The following is a 24,974-nucleotide window of genomic DNA, read 5'->3' as shown; positions in this document are numbered from 1 at the left end:
ATGTTAAAATCACTTCTTAAAAAGAAATTATTTTGGAGTTCCCGTCGTGGCGCAGTGGTTAACGAATCCAACTAGGAACCATGAGGTTGCGGGTTCGGTCCCTGCCCTTGCTCAGTGGGTTGACAATCCGGCGTTGCCATGAGCTGTGGTGTAGGTTGCAGACGCAGCTCGGATCCCGAGTTGCTGTGGCTCTGGCGTAGGCCGGTGGGTACAGCTCCGATTCAACCCCTAGCCTGGGAACCTCCATATGCCGCGGGAGTGGCCCAAGAAATAGCAACAACAACAACAACAAAAAGACAAAAAAAAAAAGAAATTATTTTGTATTTGGTGCTGACAGAGTTCTTGAGAAAGTGCTATACAAACTGAAGTTTAGAGAAATCTTTAAATGATAAAACACCATACAAAATGTGTAAACAAAAAGATGCTTTAGAGTTGCAGAGTGTTATAAAATCCATAGTGTGGGTTAAGACAAAAGATCATCTCTTGTGTATTTAAAAAAACTGTTAGCATAATCCTCAAAGTTCAAAATTGCATTGTCAGCAGCAAAAGGTACTGGGCGAGGCCACACCTTGCAGGACTGGGAGCCCTGTGGGCGCTGGTCTCTCCCAAAGGGCCCGCCAGCTTGGGCCGCCACGCGTGAGGATGGACGGCAGATTCTGCAGCAAGTCCCCCTGGGAGGTGTCCCAGCATTAAGACATTTCCTCTTTCATCTACCCTGTTAGAGAGGAAACCTGCTTTTAACAGAGATTATAAGCAGTATAACTTCTGGAAGAGCACTGAGAATTAAGTATGATATTTTTGGCACAAAGCACTTTTTAAATCCAAGCTCTTTTTGCAAAATATCTGTGGAATCTCTTAATTTGAAAATAAAAACTCAGAGCATATATGTGATGTGTAAATGGGTTTATGAATGAATGAGTTAGACTCTGCGTTTCCTTAAACACTGTATAAGAGTTCCCTTGTGGCTCAGTGGGTTAAGGATCTGCTGTTGTCACTGGCCCGAGAACTTCTGCAGGTAAGGCCAAAAAAAAAAACCAATCTCCTTAAACACTGCACATGCCTTCAGGGTCCGTGAGTACCGGGTCTCTGCGTGAGTGCCTCCACCCTCTACATTCTACAGATATTGCACAACTCCGCACTACTGCAGGCTGGAAGATGAGGGTTCACCTTCCAATATTATTATTCTAAGTATTCAGATTCAGTACTATTTTCCAGAAAAGCTAGATGACCAGTTTCGGAGAAAGAATGCTTGCTATCTTTTCTTGACCCATAGTATTAAAATCTGTACAAATGTGTTTAGGCATTTAAGTTTTCCAGCATTTAAAATTCGGCAGAACCCCTGTTTTTGATATTTCTTACAGCATTCCTTCAAAAACAGGAGACGCTTCGTCTAACGTAAAAAAGTTAAAAGGAGTCCACAGGGCAGTAATTTTTCCACCAAAGATCTCGCTCTGTTCTGAAAAGCACTGCAGAATGATATTTAGGTCTGTCAACACTCAGAGGGCCTTTAGGTGCAAAGTCTGCTGGGCATCACGTCACATACCCTGACAGCTGCATGTATGTCTCACCGCACAGCATGAGGGCACCTCTTCCTCCCCGAGGTGCTTTAGGGTATGCTACAGCTGCTAAAAGGGTTTCTGTTCTTCTTGGTCCTCTGTCTGTTGGGTCTGAGGTTGATGACATCCCCACCATTAAGGGCACTAGAATTCCGACCCAAGTGACTTCCAGCCGATGTGCTGAAGACACCTGGATAAAGTGAGGGAAACCACAGAGGTTGACACCGACGCACCTCACCATCACCTGCTGCAGACACTGCACCCAATTCTTAGTAAACCAGCAACATTTTCACGTGTTTTCCATTTTAAGCTTTTCATTTAATAGTCAATAATACACAGGGTTCAGAGTTCAAAGAGTACACAGGGGGTCAAAGTGAGGTCTCTCCTCCACCCCAGTACCACCTGCCGCTACGTCACCAGTCCCTCCCCGAAGGCACATGTTTAACTTCCTACATAGCCTTGCAGAGATGTTTTATGCGTCTGCAGGCAAGAGGGCATATATAGTCTTTCCTCCCTTTGCTACCCAAATGGTGACATGTCCACAGTGCTCTGCCTCTTTTCACTAACAATCTATTTTTGAAATTTGGAATCTGTAAATATGACGATTTGAATAAGTTTACTTACTAACTTCACATTATATAACTTCCTCAAAAACAGCTGCCTTTTGGGAGTTCCCATCATGGCTCAGTGGTTAATGAATCCAACTAGGAACCATGATGTTGTGGGTTCGATCCCTGGCCTTGCTCAGTGGGTTATGGATCCGGCATTGCCATGAGCTGTGGTGTAGTTTGCAGACATGGCTTGGATCCTGCATTGCTGTGGCTCTGGCGTAGGCCGATGGCTACAGCTCCGATTAGACCCCTAGCCTGGGAATCTCCCTGTGGCCCTAGAAAAGACTAAAAAAAAAAAAAAAAATTAGCTGTCTTTTTTTTTTTTTTTGGCTGCACCCTTAGCATGTGGAAGTACTTGGGCCAGGGATTGAACCTAAGCCATGCAGCAACCTGAGCCATAGCAATGACAATCCTGGATTCTTTACCTGCTGCACCACTAAGGAACTCCATCCAATTTATAAATTATTTACCATCCATGATTCACAAGACTCTGGGCCACACAAAGACAACTAGAAGTTTACAACCAGCAGAGTGAGGGGAGGTACAAATAGGTAAGGATGCTACAGGATACTGTTTGTTAAGTCGCCTAAAAGAGACACCAGATCCCACAGATGGTTCAAAGGCAAGAGCGACCCCAGCTGGTTCCCAAGAAAGGACAAGCTGCATGAAGGAGGGACTGGACCCCGCAATGCTCTGCACCAGGTCTCTATTCCTTTGAGGAGTTAGGGCCGTGGTCAGCCAGAGAGACAACCAAGAACTTTTTCCATGGTTCTTTTTTTTTTTTTTTTTTTTTGCTTTTTAGGGCAGTACTTGCAGCATATGGAGGTTCCCAGGCTAGGGGTCTAATCAGAAGAGCTACACCTGCCAGCCTACACCACAGCCACAGCAACGTGGGATCTGAGCCCCATCTTCGACCTACACCACAGCTCAGAGAAACAAGTGCTCAAAAAGGACACCCCTCAACTGTATTTTAAAAACCAGGAAGTATGGTAACAATGAAGAGAAAATAAATTTACCAGGTAAACACAGGGCTAAAGCTTCCAGGCACTTACCAATTTTGTTACTACTTGAATGCATTGATTCCGGATCCTCGGCTATTTGTTGTTTAAGTTTTTGAAGATATTTTTCAGCCAAATATTTAAAAACTAGAATGAAAACAAAAACAAAAACCTTACCAGGTCAGTATAAGTTATGCCTGTAAAACCCATTACTTCATCACCTCTCTTACTATAATACCTAATCTTACAAATTTTAAAAAATTAGAATTAGAAAAAAAAATTAGAATTAGAAGCATACAATCTAGTTGAAAAAATTCAGCAAAAAGTTACTTGAGCGACCTGAGCCATTGCAGTCAGATTCTTAATCCACTGCACCACAGCAGGAACTCAACTCCCCTCAATTATATTTTAAAAATTAACTTAAAATAAGGTTTCCTTTTTCGATACACAGTTCTATATGAGTTTTAACTATAGATCAGTGGTGACTACTGATCTGTTCTTGGTGTAGTTGCCTCTTTTGCAAGATGTCATGTGAATTAAATCACATGGTATGAAATCTTTGAGGACCGCTTCCTTTGCTGAGCACATTGTCTTCGAGAGCCGGTCAAGCTGCTGCAGGCGTCACTGGCTTGTTCCTTTTCACTGCTGAGCAGCCTTCCATGGCATGGCCGTGTCCCACTGAGGGACACTTGGTTGTTCCCAATGTTGATGGTTACAAATAGAGCTACTGTATGAGAGGTCCTGCTATGGTGCAGTGGGTTAAGAACCCAACTGCAGCAGCTCGAGTTGCTGTGGCGGCACAGGTTCCATCCCTGGCCCGGCCCAGTGGGTTAAGGATCTGGCACTGCTGCAGCTGTGGTGCAGGTCATGGCCTTGGCTCAGATTCCATGTCTGGCCTGGGAACTTCCATATGCCATGGGTGTGGCCCAAAAAAAAAAAAAAAAGCTGCTATAAATATTCATTCATTCTTCTTTATGGCTGAATAATATTCCATTACATATATGTATCATATCTTCTGTATCTATTCATCTGTTGATGGACATTTAAGTTGATCCCATGTCTTGGCTATTGTATATAGTGCTACTATGAACATATGGGTACATATATCTTTTTGAATTATAGTTTTCTTTGGATAGGTGCCCAGGAATGGGATTGCTGGATCATATGGTAACTCTATTCTTAGTTTTTTAAGGAACCTCCATACTGTTCTCCATTGTGCTTGTACCAATTTACACTCCCACCAACAGTGTAGGAGGGTTCCCTTTTCTCCACACCCTCTCCAACATTTATTATTTATAGACTTTTTTTTTAGAAATTAAAGTATAGTTGATTTATAATATTGTGCCAATTTCTGTTGTACAGCAAAGGGAACCAGTCATACATACATACATACAGACATACACACACACACACACACACACACACATTCCTTTTCTTTTATTATATTCCATAATGTTCTATCCCAAGAGACTGGATAGAGTTCCCTGTGCTGTACAGGAGGACCTCATTACTTATCCACTCCAAATGCTATAGTTTGCATCTACTAACCCCAAACTCCCAGTCCATCCCATTCTTTCCCCCTCCCCCCACACCCTTGGAAACCACAAGTCTGTTGTCCATGTCTGAGTCTGTTTCTGTTTTGTAGATAGGTTCATTCGTGCTATATTTTAGATTCCACATGTAAGCGATATCATATGGTCTTTCTCTTTCTGACTTACTTCACTTAGAATATCTAGGGAATTCCCCTCATGGAGCAATGGTTAACAAATCTGACTAGGAACCATGAGGTTGCGGGTTCGATCCCTGGCCTCGCTCAGTGGGTTAAGGATCTGGTGTTGCTGTGACCTGTGGTGTAGGTAGCAGACACAGCTTGGATCCCACGTTGCTGTGGCCCTGGCGTAGGCCAGTGGCTACAGCTGCAATTAGACCCCTAGCCTGGGAAACTCCATATGCCATGGGTGCAGCCCTAGAAAAGACAAAAAGACAAAAAAAAAAAAGAATGAGAATATCTGGTTGCATCCATGTTGCTGCAAATGGCATTATCTTGTCCTTTTTTATGGCTGGGTAGTATTCCATTGTATATATATACCACATCTTCTTAATCCATTCACCTGTCACTGGACATTTACATTGTTTCCATGTCTTGGCTATTGTGAATAGTGCTGCTGTGAACACAGGGGTGCATGTATCTTTTGGATTATAGTTTTGTGCAGATAGACGCCCAAGAATGGGATTGCTAGATCATATGGTAGTCCTACATTTAGTTTTCTGAGGTAGCCCCATACTGTTTTCCATAGGGGTAGAACCAATTTACCTTCCCACCAACAGGGTAGGAGGGTTTCCTTTTCTCCACACCTGATCCAACATTTATTATTTGAAGACTTTTTAATGATGGCCATTCTGACAGGTGTGTAGTAGAACTTCACTGCAGTTTTCATTTGCATTTCTCTAAAAATTAGTGATGCCGAGCATTTTTTCACAATCCTCTTGGCCATTCCTATGTCTTCTTTGGAGAAGTGTCCATTGAGGTTTTCTGCCCATTTTTTTGACTGGGTTGTTTGTTTTTTGATATCGAGCTGTATGAGCTATGTGTATATTGTGGTTATTAATTCCTTGCAAATACATTCTCCCATTTTGTACGGTTGTTATTTTTAAAGACAAAAAACAAAACCAAACCCCACTGGAGTTGTGCTATAGAGTAACAACTATTCAAAGACATTAGTAAATAATTAAGGACGCTAATTCAAAGCAGCATCAAGCCTTTAAATTTTGCTTAAGGATGACATGTGACAACAAGAAAATTCTATTCTTGGACTTCCTGCTGTGGTTCAGCAGTGATGACTAGTACTCATGAGGATGTGGGTTTGATCCCTGACCTTGCTCAGTAGGTTAAGGATCCGGCATTGCCGTGAGCTGTGGTGTAGGTTGCAGACGCGGCTCGGATCCCAAGTTGCTGTGGCTCTGGTGTAGGCTGGCGGCTGCAGCTCTGATTTGCCCCCTAGCCTGGGAACTACCATATGCCACAGGTATGGCCCTAAAAAGAAAAGAAAAAAAAAAAGAAAATTCTGTTCTCATTACAAATGTGATTTCTAAACAACACAAACTTCCTGTGGTTCACTTCTAAGGGGGCACTTTACCTTCGTTCACATTGAGATCTTCCTTCACTGAAGTCCTGTAGAATCGCAGCTTCAACTTCTTTGCCAGAGCCTCAGCTTCCTCGCTACACATCAATTAGGGGAGAAAAAATGCATGTAAAGGTATCTTCTGAGAGTTTGTTTTTTAAAAAAAAAACATTTTTTTTTGTCTTTTTGTCTTTTCTAGGGCCACACTTGTGGCATATGGAGGTTCGCAGGCTAGGGGTCTAATCAGAGCTGTCGCTGCCGGCCTACACCAGAGCCACGGCAAAAAAAACCCCTTTTGCTACATTTACTTCATAGAGCTGGGGGTGGGGCGCAGATCAGACCTTCCAGAACACTTCAAAGCTGTGCTCTCCTGGAGTTCCCGTTGTGGCTCAGCAGTAACGATCCTGAGTAGGATCCATGAGGACGCAGGTTCAACACCTGGCCTTGCTCAGTGGGTTAAGGATCTGGCATTGCCGTGAGCTGTGGTGTAGGTTGCAGATGCGGCTCAGATTCATACCAGAAGCTACAGCTCCGATTCAACCCCTAGCCTGGGAACCTTGATATGCCAAGGGTGGGGCCCTAGAAAGACAAAAAACAAACAAACAAAAAAACAAAAAAACTGCTAAATTTTATAAGTCTATGCAAAAATTAAAATAGGCTTTAACTTTATAGAATGACCCCCCCCACCCCCAAAAGCAGTCCCCTTACTTCTTTATGCAGGAGTCATCCAGGAGATCGATCTTGTTTTGCACCAGTACAGTCGGAACATCTCCAACCTCAGCCACCACCTTCTCTCTCCAACTGGAAATCGCTTCAAAAGACTCCCTGTCTGTAGTAGAAAATACCAGGACACAAGCCTGGGCTCCTGTGAAGTCACAAAATACGGGTGCCATTTATGTGTGTGAAACAGTCCTACACAGGGCGGGGGCAACACTTACACATTCCAATAGTTTTAGGTAAATCAGTGTTTAACTCATCTTTGCAGCACTACTTCTTTTTTAACATGTAAACTCTATTTTCCAATTCAAAGAACCAATTTTTACCAAGAACAGTGGTTCTCAAATTTGTACAAGTGTCAAACAAATTACCCTCAAAACCATACAGCGTTTCCAACATGAGTCAGTGCAAACAAATCTAACTAGTGCCCATGAGGACTCACGTTAGACCCCTGGCCCTACTCAGTTGGCTAAGGATCCGGTGTTGCCATGACCTGTGGTGTAGATCACAGACACGGCTGACATTGCTGTGGCTGTGGCGCAGGCCGGCAGCTGTAGCTCAGATTCGACCCTTAGGCTGGGACCCTCCATGTGCCACGGGTGTGGCCCTAAAAGACAAACAAACAAACAAACAAAACTATACACCTTCCTTGGGGAACAACACAATACGGATAAACTTAATGACACTGTGAGAGCCAGACACAACAGAAATCAGACCACTGCCAAGTTGCCGGTGAGCTGTGGTGTGGCTCACAGATGCAGCTCAGATCCCACGTAGCCAGAGCTGTGGTGTAGACCAGTGGCTGCAACTCCAACTTGACCCCTGGCCTGGGAACTTCCATGTGCCTCAGGTGTAGCCCTAAAAAGACAAAAATAAATAAATAAATAAATAAATAAATTTAATCTCCTGTGATAAACCATCATGGAAAAGAATATGAAAAAGTATACGTGTGTGTGTCACATTGCTGCAGAGTAGAAATTAACACAACACTGCAAGTTAGCTACACTTCAATAAAAATTCTTTAAAAATGACCATAAATAAATAAATACTTTTAAAGTAGTTAAGGAATGACCCCACACTACTCTGTTTTCTTTTTGATTTGATTTTATAGTATTTTATATTTGGCCACAACACTGACTCGTTGGCTCACTGAGCCACAGCGGCAACGCCTACTCTCCTTTCTTTTTCTTCCTTGGGACTCCAGCTGTGTGTGGCACCAGTCATTTTTAGGAAAGTTAATGTTTTAATCTCTGTCACTGATACTGAAAGGCAGCCAGCATTTTCTGTCTGTATACTTTACAAAGACCTTCATTTCCTAGCAGTCAATCATCCTTCACTACTACCTGCCCTAAGAATTGAGCCAGGGGAAAAGTTTCTTCATTATCATAGATAACAGTAAGCCACCCACCAATGAATCACTTCTAACAGTTAATAAACTGGTGCATTTATCCACACATCAGAAATATGGAGATCTGAAAACATTTTTGGTATAAATGATGTCATCAATAATAGGATCATTCCCCCAAAAAAGTCACCATATATTTAAACACACATATATATTTATATGGGGGTGGGGCATGCCGTGGTATGCATAAGTGCCCCGGCCAGGGCCTGAACGTGCACATCAGCAACCTGAACCACAGCAGTGACGACCCTCGACCCAAACCCACTAGGCTACCAGGGAACTCCAAAAAGTTACTGTATTTTAATGCAATTCAGAATGCACTCCCCAGAGTTCCCATCGTGGCTCAGTGGAAACAATCTGACTAGCATCCATGAGGACGAAGGTGTGATCCCTGGCCTCGCTCAGTGGCTTAAGGATCCAGTGCTGCCGAGAGCTGTGGTGCAGGATGCAGATGCAGCTTGGATCTGCTGTGGCTGTGGCTGTGGCTGTGGCTGTGGAGTGGGCCATCGGCTACAGCTCCAATTTGACCCCTAGCCTGGGAACCTCCATATGGTGCAGGTGCAGCCAACCCCCTTCCCCCCCAAAAAAGAAAGCACTCCCCAAGACACAGAATGTGCAGAGAGTAATTCTGTTCTCAAACCAATGAGGAGCCTCCAAGATGGTTGGAAGACTGGTCCTGAGAGTGACTGATGAGCTGCGTCACCTGGGGGCTGCGGAAATGCGGCCCCTCAGAGCCCCCCATGGATCTAGTGAATCAGGCCTGCACTTTAACAAGCTCCCCAGGGGCTCAGGGGTGCATTAAGGTTTACGCCACACTGCTCTGGAGAACAGAGCAGAGGCCAATCAAAATCACAAGGCTGTAAAAACACTACTACAGACAACACTCTGGATTTAAAATGCTGTCCCTTATTCTTTTTGGCCCTCTATATAATCTACAGCCGCAAATTATTCAGTGAACGAATTTATTACAGATTCCTGATCATATAATTTCACAACCTGAGACTTGCACAGGTTAATTCTGTTGTTCCTTAATGCTTACATTTATAATTATAATTTAGAAATAGCTTCCTGTCCGGAGCTATTTGGTTTCCAATAAGTTATATTCATTTATATTTGTGAAGGTAAGTTCTTTTTTTTTTTTTTTGGTTGCACCCATGGCATATGGAAGTTCCCAGGACAGGGATGGAACCCATGCCACAGCAGCGACCCAAGCCACAGCAGTAACAACACTGGCTCCTTAACCTACTGAGTCACAAAGGAACTCTAGAAGTCTCTGTATTAAGAAAACAAGGGCTTCCTTCCACTTACGTGCATAATCTTAAATAACAGGTCTCAAGTCTAACCTCATTTCCACATACTGCTAGTCAGAAGCATTTTTTTTCCTTAGAACCAAGTCACAGTAAAAAAAAAAAACCTTAATCTATTTTATGTTGTACGTAACTTCTGTACTCAGTATGGCACCTACTGCCAAAGGTGGATTTGTGACGCCTTTGAGGAGTCACGTGTGCCCCAAAAGGCTTCCTAACGTGCTCTGTTCTAATCTAGTTACAAGAAGGTCATGTTTCAACGTATCTCGCTGACCAATTACACCAGCATTCTAAGAACATAATGATGCCTTGGAGCGATGGCCTTGCTAGAATAGGTCCTTTAAATGAATTATGACAAATTTTTTTCTTCTTCAAATATAATTTTTATCCATCTTGAATAATACATTTCCAGGACATAAATCAGTAAGTCATAACTTTACAAGGCATGGTGTTTCTATCACTAAATCTTTATCTTTTTTATTTTTCATTTTATGGCTTCGCCTGTGGCACATGGAAATTCCCAGGCCAGGGATTAAATCTGAGCCGCAGCTGCAATCTATGTATGCTGTGCTTTAACCCACTGTGCTGGGCTGGGGAGTGAACCTGTGCCTCCGCAGCAATCAGAGCCACTGCAGTCGGATCCCTAACCCACTGTGCCTCAGCGACACTGCACTAAAGCTTTACCTTAACCCCTTGTTCCCACCTATACATAAAAAGAATGTATACATGTATGTGTGACTGGGTCACCTTGCTGTGCAGTAGAAAACTGACAGAACACTGTAAACCCACTCTAACGGAAAAAATAAAAATCGCTATTAAAAAGAATATGTCATCATCTGACTCTGTACTCAGAGCAGCTATGACCTGGTGCCTAGCAGCCATCCACCTCAGAGATACCTCTCCCCGCCACAGAGTTGCCCTACGGTTTAGGCAGCCAAACCCACCCTCTGCCCCGGGGGAGGCCCCAACCCAGTTAGGGTTATCACATTCCTCTGGCTACTTACTGTAATCTGGTCAAAGATGGTCTAATCAGATAAAAGCACCAGACTTCTGACCAACTGCTGTGGGCAGTAACCCTCCGTCGCTACTGCTAGGGGGAGCAGGCTTGCAACTGAGAGGGAGGAGCCCCACGCAGGGAGGGCCAGTGGGCTTACAGTCTGAACAAGCCACCCAGGAAGCTATGCTGCTCTCACCGAGTCAACGACAGCAAATAGGCGGGTCTAAAATTGCTTTTCTGCTGTCAGCAACCCAAAGCGTTCTGATGGGACCTCAAGGAGAGCATGAAAGAGTATTCAGTACACCATTTCTCAAACTTACACTAACACCGCCCCTGCTGGTTCTTCATCCAAATAAGGATGTGAGGGAGAATGCTGAAGCCTAAGACCCATCTTGGTATCCCACCCTCTCCTCCGTTTCAGCATAGTTAGATAAAAATGTTACATGTTAGGAATTCCCGTCGTGGCGCAGTGGTTAACGAATCCAACTAGGAACCATGAGGTTGCGGGTTCGGTCCCTGCCCTTGCTCAGTGGGTTAACGATCCGGCGTTGCCGTGAGCTGTGGTGTAGGTTGCAGACGCGGCTCGGATCCTGTGTTGCTGTGGCTCTGGCGTTAGGCCGGTGGCTACAGCTCCGATTCAACCCCTAGCCTGGGAACCTCCATATGCCACGGGAGCGGCCCAAGAAATAGCAACAACAACAACAAAAAAGACAAAAAAAAAGTTACATGTTAGGGGAGTTCCCGTCGTGGCTCAGTGGTTAACGAATCCCACTAGGAACCATGAGGTTGTGGGTTCGGTCCCTGCCCTTGCTCAGTGGGTTAACGATCCGGCGTTGCCGGGAGCTGTGGTGTAGGTTGCAGATGCGGCTTGGATCCTGCGTTGCTGTGGCTGTGGTGTAGGCTGGCAGCTACAGCTCCGATTCCACCCCTAGCCTGGGAACCTCCATATGCCGCGGCAGTGGCCCAAGAAATAGCAAAAAAAGACAAAAAAAAAGTTACATGTTAGGAAAAGCTTTTAATAGATCTATTTATACACTTAAGATGGCTTCAAGTTAAAATGTTAAATACCAGGAAATCAAAGTTATTTAAAGCCTTTTAGTCCAAATGAAACAGAGTAGAGAGAAATTTAAACATCACCCACAGTAAATTAAGATGTAAATACTAATAATTATGGGCTTGCTTTTTAGTTTCTGGCAAAGAATGTTTTTTGTAAACATAAGAGAAACAGTACTATTTGTGGACACTTTAACAAGTGAAACAAGAAGTATGCAACAAATTGAGTGAGCCAAGGTTAAAAAAAATTAAAAGATAATAATATTGAACTCAGTCTTGTAGCAAAAACACAGTGGAATTAAGCTATTTTTTAGCTACCTGGTCTTTTTCTTTAAATTTGGGACCCAAATGATCTACTAACTATACAGTTCCAACATTTTCTCCTTTTCTTTTTTTTTTTTTTTTGGTCTTTTTGCCATTTCTTGGGCTGCTCCTGCAGCATATGGAGGTTCCCAGGCTAGCGGTCGAATCAGAGCTGTAGCCACCGGCCTACGCCAGAGACACAGCAACGCCGGATCCGAGCCGCATCTGTGACCTACACCACAGCTCACGGCAACGCTGGATCCTTAACCCACTGAGCAAGGGCAGGGATCAAACCCGCAACCTCTGGTTCCTAGTCGGATTCGTTAACCACTGCGCCACGACGGGAACTCCTTCTCCTTTTTATTATATACAAATCAAATAATTTTTGACAGTTGACCAGTTTTGTCTTTTTTTTCCAGTTAAATTTTATTTATTTATTTATTTATTTATGGCTGCAGCACACAGTGGCTTGATGTGGGATCTCAGCTCCCAGATCAGGGATTGAATCTGGGCCACAGCAGTGAAAGCAGCAAGTCCTAAGCATTAGCCCACCAGGGAGCTCCCAAATTAAACTTTGAGATAACTGTGTGTGTATACATATATATTTTTTTCTTTTCTTTTTACAGCTGCACCTGCAAAATTGGAAGTTCCCAGGCTAGGGGTTGCATCAGAGCTGTAGCTGCAGGCCTATGCCATAGCCACAGCGATAGGGGACCCTTACCCCACTAGGCAAGGCCAGGGACTGAACCTGCATCCTCACAGAGACAATGTTAGGTCCTTAACCTGCTGAGCTGCACCAGAAAATCCTGAGATAACTGCAGACTCATATGGTTTTGTCTTTTTAGAGCTACACAATGATAATACAGTCTCCAAAAATAACCATACCAGTTGGAAACCTAATACTGCCACATCAAAAGCTTAAAAAGAAATAACCCAACCTGTTGTATTCGTCACAAAAAGAACATATATTTCACACTAAAAGTTTAGAGACGAAAGCTAGGTAGGTAAAAAGAGGAATTTCCCTCACAGTTTAGTCTTAGAGCTAAAGTGGCAGCTCTTCCCTTTCCCATGGAACTCATTTCTCCAAATGCCCACAGCCAGAAAGGCTTTACCCACACACTTTGGTGTCTCCTAACAAACCACCGTCGTGTCTGTTTTCCTGTGGCAGTTTCCACTCTGACTACAGTCACTTCCTTGGAGTAAGAGGAGGCACTTCAGTTTCTGACTTAATAGGTCTGGGAATGCCCGCATGAGTCAGATAATTCAAAGGCTGAGACAAAGGGTCTCCAGTACTGAGCATTACCTACCGCGTGGTAAGATCTTTAGGAGAGTGACGGCCTGGGGGTTTAAAACACACTTCAGAATTAATTTAACTATTCTTGAAGAGAAATCCTTCTATGGGAAACAAAAAAAGCAAAGCTCCTTGTTCAGGCAAAAGAACATGTCCAAGCAAAGCAGACAGCACATTCACCTCGATAGTAGGCCTTCGTTATCGCGTCAAACTCCTCCTGACCTGCCGTGTCCCATAGCATCAGCCTGACATCCTCGTCGTGAACTCTGAAATGAGATGAATTTCACATGCAAAGGAGATGGCTTTATTTTTAAAATCTGGAGGTATTAAAATACACTGTTGGCTTCACTCTGAAAAGGTCTGAAAGCTTTTACCTGCCGTTCCCATAACCAGCAGGGAGAGGAAAGGGTGAAACGCTCCCCTAACGCTGTAATTTTACACCATTGGGATTCACCTGTCACGTGTTTCCTTTGACAATGGTCACAGATAGGTCTGGCTCTAAGGCTGGTATCTGAGGGTTCCACACCCGAGGCCTCAATCAACCGCGGATAGAAAACATTAGGGAAAAACCTCTAGAAAGTTCCAAAGAGCAAAACTTGAATTTGCCACACACCCGGAAAATGTTTACATTGTATTCAATTTTTTGTTGCTGTTGTCTTTTAGGGCTGCACCTGCAGCATATGGAGGTTCTCAGGCTGGGGTTTAATTGGAGCTACAGACACTGGCCCAAGCCACAACCACAGCAAATCGGGATCCAAGCCACATCTGCAACCTACACCATAGTTCACAGCAATGCCGGATCCTTAACCGACTGAGTGAGGCCAAGGATTGAACCTGCAACCTCATGGATACTAGTCAGATTTATTTCCACTGAGCCACAACGGAAACTCCGTGATCTCGAGATGGCCGAAAGCCTACGGGAGCACTGTGTGGGTTAAGTGCAAATACTACTCTATTTTATACAAGGGGTTGAGCATCCACGGATGCTGGTGTCCCCAGGATCCTGGATACTCAAGTGCACTGTCCTGGGAGAGGGGAACTCCTCTTGGGACACGATCTCTAATGGTGACGGAAGAGGAAGGAAGCAAAGGAGCTGCTGACCTGCCTGGTTACCCTTTAACTCAAAAAAAAAAAAAAAAAAAAATTTTTTTGGGGCCATGCCCACAGCATGCAGAAGTTCCTGGACCAGGGATGATACCCGCACCATGGCAAGGACAACACCAGATCTTTTACCAACTGAGCCACCAGGGAACGCCTAACTCAAAAATGTTCTGTCATATCCACTGTCTTACTTAGAGGCAGGTGTGCTGTGCTGCAGGCACAGGCAACAGTGAATGAGCAAATCCTGAACCACTGCTCTGAGGGGAGATACTGGGCAAGGTGCCTGTGAGCCCCTGGTTATATGTACATCAACTCATCAAGACATTACCTGGTTTTTTGTGTTCTTCTATTTAAAGACACACTGTTGACTCATTAACAGTAAGCTCATGGCTAACAGCATTATAACTCATGCCTGAATGAAGCTTTTCTAACATGTATTTCTCCACAAGGCACATCACAGCTCACTAGACAGCATTTCAGCTCTATGCGCGGGGCCATTTTAAATGGGGAAACCACCAATAAAAAGCACAAAAATGTGGCACAAAAATGAAAAGGATACTTGGTTATAAGAAATTAAACCAAAAGGCAGAGGATTGCCTTGTTCAACTTGGCTGGAACTGTGTGTACAGAGTGACTCAAATTTTTGCTGCTCTGTGCATGTTCACAAATGACCCCAGAGCAGGGGAGCAATGGTTCTGGGTTTACAAATAAATTTTAGCTAGTAGGTGAGTTTGCAAATTTGGAATCCACAAATAATGAGAAATAACTGCATACTGAAAACAACTTCCAAATTTAAACTTCAAACATCATTCACAGGGAAATTTTATATATGGAATCTTTGAATAATGAAGATCAACTATATATTTAAAATATTAACTTGGTTCAGGTAACAAGTGCAAAAAATAAATATCATCAAGACAATGAATCTTAAATTATCTAAGAAAGGAAGCAAATACGGAAGTATTTTATTTAAAAAGGGTAAGTATTTTATTAAAAAAGGGTAACAATACAGATTTGATGCTAATGTCTGGGATAGTTAAGTCAGATCTGTTCAGTGTACTTATTTCTCCATAATATATTTTAGTTTTTCTCCTACAATTTAGAATATCCTTATAAAACTTCTCAGAACTAATGACAAAAAGTATTACTTTGATATATTTTATAATCCAATTGGATTTCCTTTTCATAGGAGTATTTTAATGCTCTCAAATCTGCTTTCTCTTATTTCTTCAAAGTAAAAACAAATTATTAATTCTCTAACTTCTGGGAGTTCCCATCGTAGCTCAGTGGAAACATACCTGACTAGTATCCATGAGGATGCAGGTTTGATCCCTGGCCTCACTCATGGGTTAAGGATCTGGTGTTGCCATGAGCTGTGGTATAGGTCACAGATGCAGTTCAGATCCCGTGTTGCTGTGGTTGTGGTGTAGGCCAGCAGCTACAGCTCCAATTTGAACCCTACCCTGGGAACTTCTATATGCCATGGCTGCATCCGCACCCCCCCTCCAAAAAAATCTCTACCTTCTATACAGTCTTGCCCAGTTTTTTGCTGGTGGTGGTGTTGTTCACAACCACGCATGCAGAATTTCCCAGGCCAGGGATTGAAACCCAGTTTCAGCAGCAACCCACACTGTGACAAGGCCAGATCCATAACTTGCTGCACCACAAGAGAATACCTAGTCTTGCCAAGTTTTAAAAGGAGAAGAAACAGGAGTTTTCCTCATGGTGCAGTGAAAATGAATCCGACTAGGAACCTTGAGGTTGTGGGTTTGATCCCTGGCCTCAATCAGTAGGTTAAGGATCCGGCGATGCCGTGAGCTGTGGTCTAGGTGGCAGACACGGCTCGATCCTGCATTGCTGTGGCTGTGGTGCAGGCCGGCAGCTGCAGCTCCGATTCGACCTCTAGCCTGGGAATCTCCATATGCCGCGAGTGCGGCCCGAAAAAGCAAATAAATAAATAAATAAAAATAAAAAATAAAAAGAGAAGAAACGTTTTCAACAAAGAGATCCCATAATATAAGAGATGAAAACTATTCTGAGCGACAGGTAACTTTCCATCCAAATTAAATAGTGGACAGAAATCTCAGTAAGTCAAGCATCCGTTTGTGTTTAAGGAGGCCCAAGGTACTATCACTAAATATAAACAGACGTCAGACAGAAAAAGAGAGAAGGGAGAGGAGTAGGAAAAAAAGAAATGAGAGAGGAAGGGAAGCGATGGGGGAGGGGGGGAAGAGGATGAAGATTCAGATGAATGAGTAACTGAAAACCACGGCCGCTGGACGCCCAGCCTTGGACTGTGCTGTAATCAGTTACTGTCATTCTGATGAAACGCCTGGACACAGCTCACACATCAAAACCGAGAGCATAAAATGGCCAAGTACATACTGGATTTGTCGCTCCAAAAAATCAACTCCAATGGTTTTCTTGTAGTCTTTTGTAAAAATGCCTTTGCAATACCGCTGAATCATACTTGATTTTCCAACGGCGCCGTTCCCTACCACCACCATCTTGATGGCCACTTCCATATCTTCCTCCAACATTTTTGGAGGTGAGCTTTAATGCCAGGTGACCAGATCTTCTCTCTCAAATCTGTGGTTTAAAACGAAATTATTTTTTCATGACATAAAAATTATATAAAATAAGCTACAATTTCTTTACCAAGAAATAATTATATCACTTTGTGAGAATTTGTTTCCAAGGTGAAGACCCCCTCTCCACCCTGTTCAGGTAAAGTAAATTCTTTGAAAAGAGGGACAATACCATTCACTTTTGAATCCTTATCAATAGCACAACACATGACATCCAGATATCAATAAATGCCTAGATTACACAGTTTACTTTGCATGGAGACTAGACTACGGGTGTAAGAGATGAGCCCTGATTTAAAGTTGCCATTTACGGAGTTCTCTTGTGGTGCAGTGGGCTAAGGACCTGGCATCGTCACTGCAGCAGGTCACTGCTGTGGTCCGGGTTCAGTCCCAGGCTTGGGAACTTCTACATGCTATGGGCGAAGTCAAAATAATAATGGTAATAGTAATAAAGTTACCATTTACTATTTCTGTGCTCTTAGTGAAGTTATTTTTTATTTATTTTTTGGCTGTGCCCGAAGGATGTGGACGTTCCTGGGCCAGGGGTTGAACCCATGCCACAGCAGAAAACCGTGCCACTGTGGTGCCAGATCCTTAACTGGCTGCAGAAGAGAACTCCCAAAGTTGTTGCCTAACCTCTTTAAGCTTCAGTTTCCGAAGGATTTTTTTTTTTTTTTTTTTTGCTTTTTAGACCCCAGGCTAGGGGTCTAATTGGAGCTACACCACAGCCACAGCAACGCCAGATCTGAGCTGCATCTGCGACCTACACTACAGCTCACAGCAACACCGGATCCTTAACCCACTGAGCGAGGCCAGGAATCTTTTCTGCTGCGCCACGACGGGACCTCCTCCCGATGATTTTTACCTCACAGGATTGTTGATCCACGTTATACATACAGCACTTAGCACAGTGAAAGTTAAGCATTCAAAAGATGGTGATTTTATACTATAATAAATTCTCCATAGTTACCACCAAACAAATACAAAAATCTAAGGAAACTGGTCTTCATTCTCACAGGTAATAATTAATGTTCCGGAACAGCATCCTAAAGAAGGGTTTTGTACAATACCACACAACCACACGGGAACACTGGGCTCTTGGTTACACTGCTTTAGTGTTTAGGTTACAGTGACTCCTCCACAAATAACCTTACACCGCACATTCTTTCTTTAGTTTCAGACTAGTTATAGTTACTCATACAATGAAGGTAACAGAATGGGTACTGTTCGCATTTTGGACTGAAAAGAACAGAAACCAATTTTTTCATAATTCTTCTTAAAATGAGTAGTTGAGTTCCTGCCTCCTTAGCTATTATATTCTAACTACCTCAACCAAAACTCGTCTATACAACCACTACCCAAAACATGTCTGAAACGGTCCCTTGTGCTTACTGCACAACCATGCAGTATCATTGCGGCTATGGTTCTGGTTTGATCCCTGGCCCTGGGACGTCCACATGCCGTAGGTGCAGCCAAGCAATTAAAAAACAAACAAACAATCAAACAAACAACACATCTGATGTGTGAAGAATATTCCCTCCTTTGTCCCTAATGGACTCTCAGTAATTGTCCCAAACTCGCACATTTGGAAGAATCATCAGGGAGCACTGGGTAAAGTATAGGTTCTAGGTGTCCAGACATAATTAAATGATTAAAGTAACAACAAAACAACAACTTAAAGTATCAGAACAAAAGAAAGAACATTAACAAGAGAAAAATACGGCTAAATACAGTAGACTCTTCTTAAATGTTCTACATTACATTTGACAGTTGAAAGAAAAGTGATGATACTGTTGGATGTGGTTTTCAATACATGTAGAGAGACTATTTCATACAATTAATTATAAATGGGAGAGGATAAAAGGATGTACGGGGAGGTAAGGTTTCTATACTGCACTTGACCTGGTAAAATGTTGACACCAATAGACAATGATAAATTACCCGTGCCACTGAACAAGTTACACAAGAAGATACTCAAAAAACACTACAACAAAACAAAATAAAAATCTAAAGACACAATAAAACCATCTACGACTCTAATCGACAATTACAGAGCTATCCACACAATACAATAAAACCATCTACGACTCTAATCGACAATTACAGAGCTATTCAAGCACCCACTGAAGTATATTGTACTATTGAACATGTACTTGGATAAAACATATTCTAGGCCATTAAGCAAACCTTGACAAACTTAAAGAAGCTTAAGAGAAATTTTTTAAAATAACTGCATGAAAATGAAAATACCGTATGTCAAAATTTGTGGGACACAGCTAAAAGACAGTGCTGAGAGGGAAAATGTACAGCACTAAATGCTTACCTTAGAACCGAAAAAAAGTTTCAAATCAATAATCTAAGCTCCTACCTAAAGAAACTGGAAAACAAAGTGCAAAATAAACCCAAAGCAAGCAAGAGGACAGAAAGAATAAAGAGCAGAAATCAATGAAACTGATATAATAACTATTAGGAAAATTGAATTTGTAACTTAAAAATTCAAAAAGAAATCTCTAGGCTCAGGTGATTTCACTAGAGAACGCGACCAAACTTTCCAAGAATAATACACAATCTCCTCGCGAATGAAGAAGAGGAGGAAACATTCCCTAACTTATTTTATAAAGCCAGCATTAGCTTAGTACCAGCACCACAGAGACAGCACAAAAAAGAAAACCAGACAAACATCCCCTTATGAACACACATGCAAAAACTCTCAACAAAATTTTAGTAAATCAAATACAATAATAAATAAAAAGAACCAGGACCAAATGGGCTTTATTTGGGAATGCAAGGCTGGTTCAACATGCAAAAATCAATCAACGTAATCCACCATATTAACAGACTAAGAAAAAACACATCACCATATCAATTGATGCCGAGGAAATATTTAACAAAATTCAACATCCATCTGTGAGAAAAACTCTCATTACCTAGAAACAGGACCTCCTCAGTCTAATAAAAAGCATCTATTAAAAAAAAAAACAAACCAAAAAACCCTATAGTTAACATCACACTTAATTCTGAAAGACTGATTGTATTCCCTCTAGATTGAGCACAAGGTAAATATGTCTGCTCTCACTACTCCTATTTATCATTAGGCCTGGACAAAGCAATTGACAACAAAAATACATAAAGTGCTTACAGATTAGGGAAAAAATTGTCTCTATTCACAGATGACATGATTGCTGATGTAGAAAACTCCAAGGAATCAACCTTGGAACCAATAACTGAGATTAGCAGGGACAGAGGAGACAAGAGCAGCATACAACACTCAACTGTCTATTTCTTTTTTAATGTTTTATTTATTTTTATTCATTTTTGACCACACCCACAGCATGCAAAAGTTCCTGGGCCAGGGATGGGACCCAAACCACTGCAGTGACAATGCCAGATCCTTAATCCACTACACGTCAAGGGAACTCCCACAACTGTATTTCTAATATCCTAATAACATACAATTTGAAACCAAAAAAAATTTTAACTGACATTTACAATAGTTCCAAAAAAATGAAATACCTTGGTATAAATATAACAAAACATGTACAGGATCTGCATACTAAAGACTACAAAACACTAATGAAACAGACTTATATAAGGGAAAAGATATATAATGTTCACAGACTGGCAGATTCAACAAAATAAAAATAGCAATTTTCTCCAAATTGATCTATAGCTTAATAAAATTCCAAAGTACTACCAGGATAGTCTGGAGTTAGAGACAAGCTGATTAAACTTTTATTCAGAAAGGCAAATGGACTAGCAGAGCTAAAGCAACTGTGAAAAAGAATAAAGTTGGAGGAAATAATACTACCAGTTTTAAGATATCCTAATGCTATGTTCATCAAGAAAGTGTGATTCTGGCAAAGAGAAAGACACATAAATGGAACACAACGGAGGGCCCCAAAACAGACCCACACAAATACGGCTGACTGATTTTCAACAAAGGTGCAAAAACTATGAAATGGAGAAAAGGAAGTCTTTTCAACAAATGGTGATGAAACATTCATATGCAAGAGAGTAAATCTTCATCTAACCTTCACACCTTATACACATAATTCAAAATAGGTCACAGATCTAAATGTAAATCTACAGTTTTTAGAAGATGAAACTCTTCTTGATCTGGGGTTAGGCAAGTTCTTAGACATGGTACCAAAAGATGTACAGAAGGAAAAATGGATAAATTCTATTTCATCAAAATTAAAAACATTTGTTCTGTGAAAAACAGTCAAAACAATTAAAAGAGGGGAGTTCCCATCGTGGTGCAGTGGAAACAAATCCGACTAGGAACCACAAGGTTGCAGGTTTGATCCCTGGCCTCAATCAGTGGGTTAAGGATCCAGCGTTGCCGTGAGCTGTGGTGTAGGTTGCAGAGGGGGCTGGGATCTGGCGTTGCTGTGGCTCTGGCATAGGCCGGCAGCAACAGCTCCGATTAGACCCCTAGCCTGGGAACCTCCATATGCCGTAGGTGCGGCCCTAAAAAAGGACAAAAAGATACACACACACACACACACACACAAATTAAAAGACAGGAGTTTCCACTGTGGTGAAGTGGGTTAAGAATATGACTGAAGTGGCTCAGGTCATTGAAGAGGTACAGGTGCGATCCCCAGCCCAGTGCAGTGGGTTAAGGATCTGGTGTTGCCACAGCTGTGGTGCAGGTCACAGCTGCAGCTCAGATACAGTCACTGGCCTGGGAACGTCCATTTGCCAGAGGTGCAACCATTAAAAAAGAAAGAAAGAAAAGCTTTTCTTTGCAAAACATATCTAACGACTTGTATCCAGAACAAATAAAGAACCTTCAAAACTCAAATTAAGAAAGTAACTACCAGAGTTCTGGTCATGGCCCAGTGGTAATGAACCCGACTAACATCCATGAGGATGCAGGTTCCATCCCTGGCCTTGATCAGTGGATTAAGGATCCAGCATCGCCGTGAGCTATGGTGTAAGACGATAGCTGTAGCTCTGATTTGAACTGGGAACTTCCACATACTGCGGGTACGGCCCTAAAAAAAAAAAAAGTTAACTACCCAGGAGTTCCCATCAGGGCACAGTGGAAATGAATCCGACTAGGAACCATGAGGTTTCAGGTTCGATCCCTGGCCTTGCTCAGTGGCTTAAGGATCCCACTTTGCTGTGAGCTGTGGTGTAGGTCACAAACGCGGCTCGGATCCCGTGTTGCTGTGGCATAGGCTGGCAGCTGTGGCTCCGATTGGACCCCCAGCTTGAGAACTTCCATATGCCGTGGGTGCAGCCCTAAAAAAGAAAAAAAAAAAGGAAAAAAAAGTTAACTACCCAAATTAAAAATAGGCAAACCTCAAAGAAATACCAAAAAAAAAAGGAAAAAGAAAAAAGGACACACACACACACACCAAAGAGGCAAAACTCTTGCCCAGATATTCACCCAAGATTATGTGTGCTAAATAAGCACATGAAAAGATATTCAACATCTTTAGCCATTAAGACCACTACATGCCTATTAGAATGGTTAGATTAAACAATAGGACAATACCAAGTGCTAGAGAGGATAAGGAGCAACTGGAACTCTCACATGTTGCTGGTGAGAATGTGAAATGATACCACAGCTCTGGAGATCAGTGTGACAGTTTCATATAACTGCACTCTCAATCTTAGCAATATCCTAGAGAAATGAAAACCTAGGTTCATATAAAAACCAGTACACAAATGCTTATAGCAACATGGTCCTAATCCCCCAAAACTGGAGACAATCCAAATGTCCTTCAGTGGGTGGACGTATAAACAAATTGCAGCACATCCACCTAAGGGAACACCACTTAGCAACAAAAAAAGAACAGACTGTTGATTACATCCAATGACTTGGAGGAATCTCAAAGGCATTATGCTGAGAGAAAGGTTGTATATTGTATAATTTCACTTATATTACATTCCAGAAAAGATCAGTAATTACCAGGGGGTGGGGTAAGGGGAAGGATACAGAAGGATAGCATGGTGTTTTAGAGATGACAGACTGTTCTATATTGACTGTTATGGTGGTTACATGAACCTAAAATTCACTGAACTGCACCCCCCCACACAAAGTCAATTTTACTATATAATTTTTTAATTAATACAGTTTAAAGAAAAATAAATGCAATCAGATTTTAACATTATACCAGAAAAATTAAGTTCTTAAAAACTAAAAACTCTTTACGTAAATGTTCTTTTCCGAAATTTAATTTTAAAGATTTTTGCCACCCGACAGCAGTCCAGTACATTAGAAAAGTAAAGGATGAGTTAGCTCACTGATCAAAAGGGTGGTTTTTCCATCACAGCCCGTACTTCCATACAGGAATGATTATATTGATAAATAAAAACCGAAAAGCTTCTCAGTTTCAAAGAAGTTACCTAGAAGATGTCAGGAGTTACATAAAACCTGGAGTAGTAAAAAGCCCTTTTCAGTTAGTCATGCCACTCGCCTAGACCGTGACCATGAAGTTATCACTCCCACATCCTCAGGTCCCGTGCCTGGGAGCTGCTGGGGGCTCTGGGATCCCGGTAAAGTGACTCTACGGCAGCCAGTGTCAAGGAGACCGTGCCGTCGGGCTCTTTGAGATTCCAGCAGAATCTGAGCAAAACCCCAGGCAGGGTGGGGCCGGGCAGGGAGGGACGCCCGCCGCCCAAGAGGGGTCTGGGAGCCAGGGTGGGGCATGAGCCTTTTCCCCGCCAACCCGACTCAGCACCTAACGCCCCTTCCCCAACGCCCCGCCGCCCCTTCCCACCCAGGGACGGGGCGCGGGGAAGGAGCACCGGGTCGGCTGCCGCCTACTGCCCACCGCCGGGCCCCGGGCCCCACGCTCCAGGCGGGCGCCGGGCAGCCGGGCCGGGGGATGGGCGCCCAGCCTGGAGGACCCCTCCCGAGCCCCGGGCGGGCGCATCCCGGGCCGCGGGGACAGGCGGGTCCTCCGCAGCGAACCCCGAGCGAGGGCGATGAGTGCGGCCCGCCGCCCCGGGTGCGAGCCGCTACTCACCGTCCCCGCCGCCCGCGCCCGGCGCGACGGCTCCTCCTGGTCGCGGCGCAACAGCTGCCGCCGCCGCCCGGCTCCCCAGCGGGCCCCCGGCGGGCTCGCGCCCTCTTTCACTCTTTTGAGAAGGACTGTGATTTTCTCAACCAACTTTATTGGCAGCGCGGCTCCGAAAGAGCGGCTCGGCAGCAGCCCCGCCGGGAGGGTCGCGCGCGGGAGACCGCGCTCCCCGCACCCGCGGCCGCGCGCCGCTCGGAGCATGCGCGGGACTCTCTGTGCGCAAGCGCCGCGCCGGCAGGCCCGCCCCGCCCCGGCTCTGCGGGGACCGAGGGGGCGCCGAGTGCCTGGGGAGGCACCTGGGACCTTGCGGCCGCCCGGCGGGTGCGGGGGCTAGCGGCCGAGTAGGGCCTTGTGAGTTCGGGCTTCAGAGTGCGTAGAGGATGCGCCCGCCTTGGACGCATACCTTATGTCCGGACATCCAAGTGGCAGAATGAGCAAAACTGTGGTGCAAAGTCGAAAATGCACGCTGTCCGCACGCTGGGGCCGGACGAAGTGGAAGTCTGAGCTGGTTAATAATTCAGAGACCCAAACCAAAACCTGGAAGTTCGCCCCCAAAGCAACCCAAACTTCGCTTCAGTTGCTTTAATATTATAGACTAGAAGGGAGGGGGCGGGATACCAGGTGTTGCTGACGATGTGGTGTTGCCATAGCCACTGTGGAAAACAGTGTGCAGCTCCTAAAAAAAAAAAATTAAAATAGGATTTATCATATGATCAAGCAGTTCCATTTCTAGGTACATATTCAAAGGAATTGAAAGCACACACTGGAGCAGATATTTCTATAACCACGGCCATAGCAACATTATTTGCAATGGACAGAAAGTGGGAGCCACCTAGGTATCTTTCAACAGATGAATGAATGAACAAAATGCGGTCCATCCACACCGTG

The 24,974-nt window shown here is 43.5% G+C and overlaps 1 protein-coding gene and 1 long non-coding RNA gene across 3 annotated transcripts; both read right to left on the bottom strand.

Annotated features, from left to right (window-relative positions):
* Positions 1-264: 264 nt before the first annotated feature.
* On the bottom strand, positions 265-24,636 carry RAB23 (RAB23, member RAS oncogene family). 2 transcript variants are annotated; one of them, XM_047794666.1, is made up of 7 exons: positions 24,490-24,636; positions 16,847-17,050; positions 13,541-13,626; positions 6,996-7,152; positions 6,303-6,385; positions 3,220-3,312; positions 265-1,746 (listed from the first exon to the last, which is right to left on the bottom strand). In XM_047794666.1, exons 2-7 carry the CDS (start codon positions 16,999-17,001, stop codon positions 1,607-1,609), a joined length of 714 nt encoding a protein of 237 aa, XP_047650622.1. In that variant the 5' UTR covers positions 17,002-17,050; positions 24,490-24,636; the 3' UTR covers positions 265-1,606. The 2 variants fall into 2 exon arrangements, with proteins under 2 accessions (XP_047650622.1, XP_047650621.1); XM_047794665.1 differs by lacking the exon at positions 24,490-24,636 and adding an exon at positions 24,033-24,269.
* LOC125135041 (uncharacterized) lies at positions 9,556-11,711 on the bottom strand. Its single transcript, XR_007136889.1, has 2 exons — positions 11,655-11,711; positions 9,556-11,370 (listed from the first exon to the last, which is right to left on the bottom strand). It is a non-coding gene; the product is annotated as an uncharacterized LOC125135041 (long non-coding RNA).
* Positions 24,637-24,974: the final 338 nt, after the last annotated feature.

Source organism: Phacochoerus africanus, chromosome 9, assembly GCF_016906955.1.
Source record: "Phacochoerus africanus isolate WHEZ1 chromosome 9, ROS_Pafr_v1, whole genome shotgun sequence".
Taxonomy (NCBI): Eukaryota; Metazoa; Chordata; class Mammalia; order Artiodactyla; family Suidae; genus Phacochoerus; species Phacochoerus africanus.
Note: the sequence above shows the minus strand (reverse complement) of the source record. Positions and strands in the feature narration are given on the sequence as shown.